This window comes from Odocoileus virginianus, chromosome 4 (genome assembly GCF_023699985.2).
Source record: "Odocoileus virginianus isolate 20LAN1187 ecotype Illinois chromosome 4, Ovbor_1.2, whole genome shotgun sequence".
Lineage (NCBI taxonomy): Eukaryota > Metazoa > Chordata > Mammalia > Artiodactyla > Cervidae > Odocoileus > Odocoileus virginianus.
In genome coordinates this window covers 93,416,391-93,428,868 of record NC_069677.1, presented here as the reverse complement: position 1 = coordinate 93,428,868, position 12,478 = coordinate 93,416,391, and the positions used below count along the sequence as shown (strand labels likewise).

The window sequence follows — 12,478 nt, the reverse complement described above, 5'->3', positions numbered from 1 at the left end:
GGGAGTTTATCTGTCTCAGGGAAGTCTCTCTAGAGGGCAAAGCTCCTTTGTGGCAGCTGGCGGGGAGGCTTGGACCTTTCACAGTCAGCTTGGGTGGATTTAAGGTGGGCTTGACAGGCTGCCACAGGGCTGAGTGGCAAGACGTCTGCTTTGGCCATTCCTCCTTAACAAGCATTCTGTGCTCCAGGTCCTCACCCCTCCAAGTGAATCAGCCAGTTCTGTCCACAGCCTTTCTAAATTTCCCTTTCCTGCTTTGCAGCTCGTCTTAAGTGCTTCCGTCTTTAACTGTTGCCTGAAATGTTGGAAACTTCCCCTCTTGCTCAGGGGAGTGTTAATAGCTAGAGTGCAGCGGGATCTTAGATCCTTGACCAGGAATTGAACCCATATTCCTTCAGAGGAAGAAGCGTGGAGTCTTAACTGCTCACTGTACTGCCAGGGAGTTCCCCAGAGGCAGCTGTCTTTGAACCCACCTCTCTGTGCTGGGCCTGCAGCCACTTCCCACTTTCTCCTCTTTATCAGGCAGTGGCGTGGAGGACCATGGGCTGCCCAGTTGGAACACCAGAGGTGTTCAAAGCTTTGGAAGCATGGAAAGTTGTAGGAAGTTGTGGGAAGTATATATGCAATGCTGGTCAAATGAAATGTCTAGCATGGATCATGCTTGGGCCTGTTCCACCAGCGTGTAGGCAGTATGATTTAAAGACAAAGATACTAAAGCGAGCAAAGTGTTGAAATTACTGGGTACGTTGATGGACACAATGAGGACCAATCTCGCTTAAAGTTTGACTCTTCTTACATGAAAAATAAGACAGATTCTTGGAATTTATGTGACAGACTTTTTTTTTTTTTCTCAAGGGAAATAACAGATGTTGCCCATTCTGCTCTTGAAGACAATGCTCATGTCACATTTTCTTGCTTTGTGTCTAACAGAAGGGAGATGGGGTGATAGACAAAGCTGAGCTTCAGGAGGCGTGTGACCAGGCCAGCTTGCACTTAGACGAGAAGCTCCTGGACCAGCTATTTGAATACTGTGATGTGGATAATGATGGGCTGATTAACTACCTCGAATTTGCGAATTTTCTTACCTGGAAAGATAAAACCCCCCTTAAAGAATATGAAGAGAGGGTCCTCATTAAAGGTAATTAATTTTTGAAGGTTTGCTAACTTCTTAAATGTACTTTCATGTTTTCTTTGTCCTGGGAGTTCAACTCTTGTCATCTTTAATATCATGTATTTAGAAATATGCACATATATACATATTTTCTTTTTCATGCATAGAATATCTGTGGAAGAACAGGAAAGAATTTGATAACATTTATTATTTCTGGGGAGGTGAGGTAGGGATAGGTTGCTAAGGGACAGTCTGTGTTTTGGTATCTCTTGAGTTTGGAACGATATATTACTTACTCAAAACAGGTATGAGCGAAGCAATTTACACAGAAGCCCAAAATATGAAAGAGAGTTCCTAAGAAAGATGTTTGAAAACCATATTCTTAGAGAAATTAGCTTCTCTTCCCTGGAAAAGTCAATTGTAAAATAGAACTTGATCTTTTACATTTTTTAAGAAAAGGACAACCATAATCTTGACTTTATTCAAATATTTTCATGTTTACACATTATCTTCCTGTGTCACTAACCACATATAGCTATACATATATACATATGTAGAAATACATGTGTGCATGTGTGTATAGAAATACTTTAAAATAGCTAAAATCACAGTGAATGTACCATTTTTATTTGGCTTAAAAAAAACTTAGGTCTCAAATTTCTATGGAACGAAGAGATACTTTCACGATTTCTGTAAACTTCATTTTCAGTTCCTTCACACTGATGTATTGTAAATTACTAAACCATTTCCTCACTCTCTAGAACTTAGGTTATTTCCAGATATTTCAAGAGTAATATGAGTGACTGTCTAACGATTACCATCTTTCAGAAAGCTTTCTGTTTCTAATTATATCTCATTTCTTTTTTTTTAATATCTCATTTCTTAAGAATGTCATTTTTGTTCCAGAAGTAACTGTTTTCATTTTGCCTTTTTCAATGATGGTACCAATTTGCAGTTTTATCAGTCAAGACTGTGAGAAGGTTTTACTCCAATCTAGTTACCATTGAGTGTTATTTCAAACATTCTGGTAATTTAGTTGTTATATAATGATACCTCATTTGCTTTAATTTTCAAGTCTGGATTATTAGAGATGATTATCTTTTAAAAGGTTGTTTGCATTTTTATCTCCTCTTGGAATATCTCTCCCTTTAAAAAGTTTTCACTTTTATTCCTGCAAAACCAATGCCACATTTTGGGCTTTATTGAGGATGGGCGCCCTTACAAGTTTCTGGGACAGCTTTTCTACTCTATCCACTAGAAGGAGAGCAGGAAGCTCTTTTTTTTACCTAATGAAGCTTCTTATAGAAAACAGCTCTACCCTAACCCTCTCGGAAATAAGCAGAGGGTGACAGTATTCTTCTTGGCACAGCTCATGAAGTAGTAGGGAAAGCAGAAGCCTGTTTTCAAACCAGATGGTTCTTCAAATTGTTCCTGGTTTTGCGGTCCTGACTTCAGCAGCCCTTTTCAGTTTTGGGGTTTTTCCTCTTTCCTTTTCTTCTAAGGTGGGTCAGTCAGCAGGGGCTCAGGAATGGTCTGTCCCGGTGTTGTCGGCTAGAGAAGAGGGGCTGCGTTCTTCAAGGAGCTGGCTTTCTGGAAGTTTTCTAAAACCTTTTTCATCCTTGTTCCGGATTTCTGCCTTTAGGAGGAGGGGCGCGCGGAGGGGATGAGAGGATCTGGGACCCCGGGCCTGACGCTTTCGGGGCCACGGCCGCAGGAGCTGAGGGAGGGGCGGGGCTCAGGTGTCTTCCGGTCCCGGCGGCCGCCGGGCGCCGCCCGCCTTCGCGCCCCGCCCCTCGGCTCCCGGCGCGGGCGGCCGCGCGCCCCCTAGCGCAGGCGGCGCACTTCCGGTGCGGGAGACGCTGCGGCAGGGCTGAGTCCTCGGCCGCGCGGCTGCCTCGGCGAAGCGCGGCTGCGGGGGAGGGCCGAGTCGAAGCAAGGCAGCCGCCCCTCAGGGTTTTCTTTTGTACGCTGACTTGGAGGGGGCTATTTATGGAACTGGGCGCGCCCAGCGAGTCTCCTCACTTCTCCAAATGTCGCAGTGCGTGGCGCCCCCCCGCCGCGATCCAGGGTTTGTGTGGTTTGTAACTCCAAATACATCTTCTCTTACCTTCCCCAGGGCATAGCCCTAGGAACAGCTCTGGTAATCCTGTATTCAAGTCACATGTGAAAATGAGCTCCAATTTTAAAAGAGAAGAAGGAAAAAGCAAGTTTTCTGTTTTCTTTTGGTGTTTCAGGCTGAAAAGCTTTATTCTAGAGTGAAGTGAGCAGAGTGGTGACTAGAAATAGTAGACGTTGTTCCCATTTCCTGATGTATGAACTTGGGCTTCCGCAGCGAGTTTTGGTGTCAGTGACGCGTCTGCACCAGCTCAGGCTCCCGTTCCACCAGCAAGAAGAGACCAGCTGCGAAAACTCACCTTGCCACAGGGCGAGCTCTGGGTTGTAACTTTGTCCTGTACTACCCCCAACCCCTCCCGTTTCCCTCTTTGTTTGAAGGTAGAAAACCGGATTGTGCAAACCCTGATGAGGCTAATGTAGAAGAATCTGAACCAGCTCTCCTGTTAAAGCCTGAAGATATTGTCTTAAAAGAACCAGGGAGCTCAGAAAAGACTCTGCGGACACTTCTGAGGCCAAGCGATAAAGTTTCTAATCACTACAAGACGACTTCTTCCGAGATCAGTGCGGTTGTAGGCGCTGTTCCTTCTACTTGTAAGTTTGTCACCTTATATGCTGAGCTTTAAAAGGAGCAGCAAACGCAGAAGGGGAGTGCCCTTGTATTGTACCCAGCCTCCATTAGACCCTTAGCGTTCTCAAAGCCTAGGACCTTTCGTTCAACCTTGTGTTCTGAGCGGCCAGGGGGGCTTACTTGATAGAGGCTGAATTGAGCTAGTGTTCATGGTGACCCAAGTAAAAGGATTCTCTGTGTGTTAATGAAATTGAAACCACTATAGCTCAGAACCCCGAATGTTAGATATTGTCATAATTCAGAATTCACCAAGTGGTAGGAGACTCCTTTTGGCTGCACCATGAAGCATTTGGGATCTTAGTTTCCCGACTAGGGATCAAACTGATGCCCCCTGCATTGAGAGCCTGGAGTTTTAACCCCTGGACCACCAGGGAAGTCCCAAGTGGTAGGAGACTTAAATCAAGTGATTCTTAGCTAGAAATAGATTTTCCCTCAAATATTTGAGGAGCTGTTAGAGAAGAGCGCCTTCAGTTTCATTCTCCATCTGTTAGTCTGCTAGAGCTGTCGCAACAAATACCACAAACTGAATGGTTAAACAGCGGAAATTGATCATCTCTTTTTTGGATTTCCTTCCTATTTAGGTCACCACTCAGATTCACTTTGCTGTTGCAGTAGAAACTAACAGAGCGTTGTAAAGCAACTGTATTGCAATAAAAACTAAAACAAATAAAATTTGAAAAAAAGAAATTGATGATTCCACAATGGCTGGAAGTCTGAGATCAGGGTGTTGGCAGGCTGGCTTCCTTCTGAGGCTGTGAGGGGGACTTTTCCCCAGGCCCATCCTGGCTTCTGGGTGTTTGTTGGCAGTCTTTGGTGCTGCCCGCTTTCTGCTGCATCAGCCCGATCTCTGCCTTCACCTTCATGTGGTTTTCTCCCGTGTGAGTGTTCATGCCCCCGTGTCCCCTATTTATAAGAACTCCAGGCGTATTGGACTGAGGGTCCATCCTTCTCCAGTATGACGACATTTTAATTATTCCTGCAATGACCCTATTTCCAAATAAGTCCACCTCTTGAGGTACTAGGGTTAGGACTTTAACATAAAGAGTCTGGGGACGATACAATTCAACTCATAGACCCCAAAATCTCAGTACCAATCATGAGGAATGCTCGTTATTTAGAAAGGCTCTTTTATGTTGGTCAAGATCCCTTTTTTGGAGTAAGGCCATGATTAAGGATTTACATGTTTTTCTTTACTGGATTTCATAGACACACTTAATATTCTGTTGTGATGAGATCTTGCTGTTCTCTGTGGAATAGTCCTGTCCAACAGAAATACAGTCGTTTTCATATGTATTTAACATTTTTTTAGTAGTCACGTTAAGAAGAAGAAACAAGTGCAATTAACTTGAATAGTATATTGGGAATTCCCTGGCAGTCCAGTGGCTAGGACTCCGTGCTTTCACAGCTGTGGCCCAGATTCAATACCTGGTTAGGGAACTAAGATCCTGAGAGCCACATGGGGCAGCCAAAAGTTTTCTTTTAAATAGTACATATTTGTACTATTGTATGTATATATAATACACAATATGCATCTCCAAAGCATTGTCATCTCAACAAGGAATCAATATAAGATGACTCATTAAATGTTTCACATTCTTTCTTTGGGTACTAACTAAATCTTTGAAATTGTGTATACCACACTCACAGCACATCTCAGTTTGGAGTGGCCACATTTCTGGTGCTCAGTGGCCCTGTGGCTGGCAGCTGCTATATTTAGAATGTCTGTTTTCCCCCTTGATTGATGTCCTAGGTTACCCCACGTGTGGTGTTCCAACCATTCGGTCCGATATTCCTGCCCCCCAAATTCGCCGAGTCAGTAACAGGACCAGTTACGGTGAGGAGGGAAATGCCTACTCGCTGCTGCATCCTACCATCTTTGCCCAGAAAGGGGTGTTTGAAAGGGACTTCTTCAAGACCAGATCCAAACAAGAGGTACCGCATGGGATCTCAAAAGTGTTGAAAGAGAGGCCAACTTCACATTGGCACACAAAGATGGAAAGGTTTATTTACTTGAGCTCTTACATTACAGAAGTCATCAGGAGCCCCTCAAATTAGGATTCCCGAGGATCATGTGCAATTTGGTTGTGATATTTGGTACAATTCTTCAAGTAGAGCTTACTCTGATAAGAGGCATTTCACTCATGTCATATATTCACCATGACCTATGTCTAAAAAGAAAAATGTTTTCCTAACATTCAACACTCTTCTTTGCTGAGTAAAAGCAAAGAGGCTCAGGACTTCCCTGGTGGCCCAGTGGTTAAGAATCCGCCCGCCAATGCAGGGGACATGGGTTCGGTCCCTGGTGGGGAGAGTCCACATGCCAGGAGGCATCTAAGCCCGCACACTGCAGCTACCGCCTGTGCTCTGGAGCCCACGCTCCGTGACGAGAGAAGCCCCTGCAGTCAGAAGCCCCCACCGCGACTGGAGAGAAGACCTGCTCACCACACCTGGAGAAAGCCCGCATGCAGCAGCAAAGACCCAGCACAGCTGAAGATAATGTTTTTATAAAAGCCAACATGCTCAGTTCCTTCCTTGTGTGAGTCTCCCTGTGGTCATCCCCAAAACCACAGAGTACGTGTGAGGAGGGCCCCTCTGCCTTCTCCGTGAGCTGTTAGCTCAGGTGATGGCAGCAAGCCCTGATGTAAAATGTTCTGCCCTGTTTTCATGTGTCAGCCCCACACGTGTCTCGTTTTTTCACTTGGAAAACTCGGTCGTCACACCCCAGGTGATTTTCTTCCTATGTTGTGTTTCAAGCAGGTGCAACCGGCTAGGCCAGAATAGCCGCTGGGGTTCTGAGGGCTGAGAAGAAATAGTAGGTCTGGGTCAGAGCAGCCTGTCTGAATCTGCCATTGTGGAAGGCAAGTTGTGATCTAGGGAGCAACTCTTTCTTTGAACTCTCAGATCCAGAGCTGGGAATGATGTGAACAGACCTAGGATGCTTTCCAGGACTTCAGACAAAGAGTCCCTCACTTACAAACTTGCAGACTTAGTCACAGATTCATTGCAGCGATTCATCCTCACTGCATGGGGGTGGGCAGAAAGACAGAGGACGATGCCTGCTGGCTGGTCCCAAAGAAGGGACCCTCGATCCATCACAGAGCAGGTGGAGAGGAGACACCCCCAGACTGTATTTTTCTCTTCCCTCAGTCACTCCAAAGGGCCTATGAAATAGGCTGGTGGGGCTGATAAAAGAAATTAAAATCTCCTGCTTGTTTCCTGATGCTTAAAATTCTTTTAACTAAAAAAACCCCAAAATTCTTTTAACCAGTAAGTCATTGTTTATCTCATGATTCTGGGTAGAAAGAACCCAGAGGCTTGCACATATAGTATTCCAACCAAACGATATTCTAGAAAAGGCAGAGCCATGGAGACAGGCCGGTGTGCCAGAGGCTTGGCGGGAAGATGGGGATAAATAGCTGTAGCACAGAGGGTCTCTGAGGCCGTGAAACCGTCCTGTGTGATACCGTAACGGTGTGTGCTCCATCGCTTCAGCTGTGTCCCACTCTGCAACTCTATGCACTGCTGTTCGCCAGACTCCTCTGTCCATGGGATTCTCCAAGCAATATCCTGGAGTGGGTTCCCATTCCCTTCTCCAGGGGATCTTCAGGACCCAGGGATCGAACTCTCACCTCTTATGTCTCCTGCATTGGCTGGCGAGTTCTTTACACTACCGCCACCTAATGGTGGATGCACATCATTATACATTTGTCAAAATCCATGGCTTATGCAACACAGAGAGTGAACCTTGACATGAACTGTGGACTTCAGTTAATAATACTGTATCAATCCTGGCTCATTGCTTGTAACAGATATACTACACTTAATGCAACGTTTCTGGTAGTCCAGTGGTTAAGACTCTGCACTTTCAATGCACCAGGGGTTTGATCTCTGGGAAATAAAATCCCACATGTCCTGTGGCACAGCCAAAAAAAGAAAGAGATATTAAAAGGGGCTTCCCTAGTGTTCCAGTGGTTAAGAATCCACCTGCCAACGCAGAGGACAGGGATTCAATTCCTGGTTCAGGAAGATCCCACATGTGGCGAGCAGCTAAGCCCAAGGGCTACGACTACTGAGCCTGTGCCCGGAGCCTGAGAGCCACGGCTCCTGAGCCTGTGCCCGGAGCCTGAGAGCCATGGCTCCTGAGCCTGTGCCCCGGAGCCTCGGCCACAACTACTGAGCCTGTGCCCCGGAGCCCGAGAGCCACGGCCCCTGAGCCTGTGCCCCGGAGCCCGAGAGCCACGGCCCCTGAGCCTGTGCCCCGGAGCCCGAGAGCCACGGCCCCTGAGCCTGGGCCCGGAGCCTGAGAGCCATGGCTCCTGAGCCTGTGCCCCGGAGCCTCGGCCACAACTACTGAGCCTGTGCCCCGGAGCCCGAGAGCCACGGCCCCTGAGCCTGTGCCCCGGAGCCCGAGAGCCACGGCCCCTGAGCCTGTGCCCCGGAGCCCGAGAGCCACGGCCCCTGAGCCTGTGCCCGGAGCCCGAGAGCCACGGCTCCTGAGCCTGGGCCCCGGAGCCCGAGAGCCACGGCCCCTGAGCCTGTGCCCCGGAGCCCGAGAGCCACGGCTCCTGAGCCTGTGCCCCGGAGCCCGAGAGCCACGGCCCCTGAGCCTGTGCCCGGAGCCTGAGAGCCATGGCTCCTGAGCCTGTGCCCCGGAGCCTCGGCCACAACTACTGAGCCTGTGCCCCGGAGCCCGAGAGCCACGGCCCCTGAGCCTGTGCCCCGGAGCCCGAGAGCCACGGCCCCTGAGCCTGTGCCCCGGAGCCCGAGAGCCACGGCCCCTGAGCCTGGGCCCGGAGCCTGAGAGCCATGGCTCCTGAGCCTGTGCCCCGGAGCCTCGGCCACAACTACTGAGCCTGTGCCCCGGAGCCCGAGAGCCACGGCCCCTGAGCCTGTGCCCCGGAGCCCGAGAGCCACGGCCCCTGAGCCTGTGCCCCGGAGCCCGAGAGCCACGGCCCCTGAGCCTGTGCCCGGAGCCCGAGAGCCACGGCTCCTGAGCCTGGGCCCCGGAGCCCGAGAGCCACGGCCCCTGAGCCTGTGCCCCGGAGCCCGAGAGCCACGGCTCCTGAGCCTGTGCCCCGGAGCCCGAGAGCCACGGCCCCTGAGCCTGGGCCCGGAGCCTGAGAGCCATGGCTCCTGAGCCTGTGCCCCGGAGCCTCGGCCACAACTACTGAGCCTGTGCCCCGGAGCCCGAGAGCCACGGCCCCTGAGCCTGTGCCCCGGAGCCCGAGAGCCACGGCCCCTGAGCCTGTGCCCCGGAGCCCGAGAGCCACGGCCCCTGAGCCTGTGCCCGGAGCCCGAGAGCCACGGCTCCTGAGCCTGGGCCCCGGAGCCCGAGAGCCACGGCCCCTGAGCCTGTGCCCCGGAGCCCGAGAGCCACGGCTCCTGAGCCTGTGCCCCGGAGCCCGAGAGCCACGGCCCCTGAGCCTGGGCCCGGAGCCTGAGAGCCATGGCTCCTGAGCCTGTGCCCCGGAGCCTCGGCCACAACTACTGAGCCTGTGCCCCGGAGCCCGAGAGCCACGGCCCCTGAGCCTGTGCCCCGGAGCCCGAGAGCCACGGCCCCTGAGCCTGGGCCCGGAGCCCGAGAGCCACGGCCCCTGAGCCTGGGCCCGGAGCCTGAGAGCCATGGCTCCTGAGCCTGTGCCCCGGAGCCTCGGCCACAACTACTGAGCCTGTGCCCCGGAGCCCGAGAGCCACGGCCCCTGAGCCTGTGCCCCGGAGCCCGAGAGCCACGGCCCCTGAGCCTGTGCCCCGGAGCCCGAGAGCCACGGCCCCTGAGCCTGTGCCCGGAGCCCGAGAGCCACGGCTCCTGAGCCTGGGCCCCGGAGCCCGAGAGCCACGGCCCCTGAGCCTGTGCCCCGGAGCCCGAGAGCCACGGCTCCTGAGCCTGTGCCCCGGAGGCTGGGGCTGCACCTACTGGACTCACGTGTCACAGCTACTGAAGCCCACGCACCCTGCAGCCCGACCTCCACCACAAGAGAGATCCCCTCGCTGAGAAGCCAGCACACCGCAAGCAGAGAAAGCCCTTGCACAGCAATGAAGACCCAGCACGGCCTCAAACCAACTTTTAAGAAGAATCAGTAATAAGGGAAATGGGGGTGCAAGTGATAGAGCATATGGGAGCTCTCTGTAATTTCTGCTCAGTTTTTCTAGAAACCTAAAACTGCTCTAAGAAAAGTTTATTTAAAAAAAAAAAGGACCTCGAGGCCTGGTTGGAGAACATCACCCTGAGAATAGATGTGTGTGCTCAGTCACTCAGCTCAGTCATGTCTGACTCTCTGTGACCCCTGGACTGTAGCCTGCCAGACTCCTGTGTCCATGGGATTCTCCAAGCAAGAATACTGGAACCGGTTGCCATTTCCTTCTCCAGGGGATCTTCCCGACCCAGGGATCGAACCTGAGTCTGCTGCATCTCCTGCATGGGCAGGCAGATTCTTGACCACTAGCGCCACCTGGGAAGCCCTTAGAATGGATGGGTTTCTGTTTCTGTTCGCTTGTCAGTACACAGGATGGAGTAGAAATGCCTCCCAAGGAGCAGGGGAGGAAGCCCGAGGCCCCCTCCTGGGTGCACTCTGCAGGGACATCCTCTCCCGACACTGGGCGGGCACAGAGGCTGTGCCGGGCCTCGAGTCGCCTCTGCTGTAGCCGCCGCTGCCGGCAGCCCTGCTCTTCCGAGTCTCGAGGCTGGTCGATTTTACTGCTAGTTTCCCACAAGACACATCACGTCCAGGGGGCCTTCAGTTGTTAGGGTTCCGTTCAGGAGGTGTGTTTGGCAGCTGTGCCACTTCTTTGGTTTTCCTGTTCACCGTCTAACCGTTCTTTCCGTTTCCTTCTTTGCTTCCCTCCTGTTGACTTTATATAAATGCTTTTCCTCTTTTGGTTTCATTTCCCCCCCAGATCTTTTCTCCTCTCCACTCATCCTAATGTTTCTTCCCACTACTTGTTCTTCTCTCTCCCTTCTTTATTTTCCCTGGGACATATAAACCATGTTTCTCCCCCTCCCTTCTCTCTTTTACTATTTATCACTGCAGAGAGATGACTAATAAAGTTTGCTGGTTTTCAGCTTACTCAGGTTTTTTTTTTTTTTTTTTTGGCCATGCTCCTTGGCTTGTAGGGTCTTAGTCCGCAGACCAGGGATGGAACCCAGGCCTGAGTCCTAACTACTGGACTGCCAGGGAGTTCCAACATGCTCAGGTTTGAGTCCGCTCACTTGCTCAAGCTGACACTGTCTCTCTGACATTTGCATACCCACAAGTGTGGTTAAAGTTTACAACAGGACAGTTAGAGATGTTTCATAAATGTTATTTTAAAGAAGAGAAACTAATATGCTAGGGGTTTAGATAACACACATAAAGGGTGGCCGGGATAGAAGTCAAATCTAGCGAGGCTGCCGTCTTCAACTCTTTTACTCTTTCTCCTGGAATTTGGCTGTCTCACCGGGATAGAAGTCAAACCTAGCGAGGCTGCCGTCTTCAACTCTTACTCTTTCTCCTTGAATTTGGCTGTCTCTCTTTATTTAACATTTTTTAAATTTGTTGTTTATTTATCTAATTTTCCCTGTGGATTGAACCCACATCCCCTGCATTGGAAGCTCAGAGTCTTAACCACTGGGATGTCAGAGAAGTCCCTGGCTGCCTCCTTTTAATCATAAACACTTAGAGTCGAAAGGAGCTTTGTGTATTGGCTAGTACAGCTGAACACCCTCATATTCATTCACGTTTACCAAATGACTCCTAAACTGAGAGGCCTGGAATTTTGGTATGTGCTTATTATATGCAATAAGAGCACACACAGACACATATCCACACACACATTCACACACTTCTTAAGGGATAAACGTTCATAGTCTTAGATATTTCAAAGATGTTTTAAAAAATACAGACAAAAATACCCATAAATCTTGGTCTGACTTCAGTGTTTTTTCCCCCCAGATTTCAGAGATATTATGTAACATTGGTGTCAAGCTTTCTGAGGATGAATTTGAAAATGTATGGAATCTTGCATCAAAAAAACACCACAGAGGAGAAGTTTGTGTTGAGAGCGTCAGAAATGTTCTGGATGAGTTAAAACATGCAGATCGAACCAAGTGTAAAACGGCCACATGATCTTTGTGGAGTTCATTCATCTAGATTGAAGAATTGCTAAATCTGTGTTCACCTAATATGTTCAGTCCATTCTGGTTTTAGATATTATAATTCAGCAATCACTGTGGTAGGGCTCATATGCCTGGATGCATTGCTAATAAATTCGATTTTGAATTTTAAAGTTTATTTTCTTGTTTCCTATAAAGCACCAAACAACTTGACAAGCACTAGGAGTTAACCTTTAACGCACCCGAGGTGTAGCTCAGAATATATTGGAAGTTTGTCCATGTTTAGTATGGTTAAGAATTCTCAGCATTTTAGTGGGTGGTCTGAGATTCAAAGTCTTGTTTGTGATACCAGGTTCACAAAATTTTGCCCTCAGCATTTTGTTATTTTTCTCTGTAGGCGTCACTATGACACAGCTGAAGCTTGATGGGCTTTTATGTCTCTGTCAGCATCTAAGGAAAACAGATTTAATTACAAGGAGTGGATTCAGGGAGAAAAAACTTGACTTCAGCAAAGACAATGGCTGGTGGCTTTTCACAT

The 12,478-nt window shown here is 49.5% G+C and overlaps 1 protein-coding gene across 2 annotated transcripts in view; it reads left to right on the top strand.

Annotated features, from left to right (window-relative positions):
• The window catches only part of EFHB (EF-hand domain family member B), a 64,040-nt gene extending 51,937 nt beyond the window's left edge, over window positions 1-12,103 (top strand). The window contains exons 10-13 of one of the 2 annotated variants that reach the window (XM_070467060.1): window positions 928-1,135; window positions 3,602-3,814; window positions 5,602-5,783; window positions 11,780-12,103. In XM_070467060.1, the coding sequence (XP_070323161.1) occupies window positions 928-1,135; window positions 3,602-3,814; window positions 5,602-5,783; window positions 11,780-11,953 (777 nt within the window). In that variant the 3' untranslated portion in view covers window positions 11,954-12,103. Of the gene's footprint in view, window positions 1-927; window positions 1,136-3,601; window positions 3,815-4,432; window positions 4,539-5,601; window positions 5,784-11,779 lie in introns of those variants that run through there. The other variant, XM_070467061.1, reaches the window with a different exon arrangement.
• The last annotated feature ends 375 nt before the right edge of the window (window positions 12,104-12,478 follow it).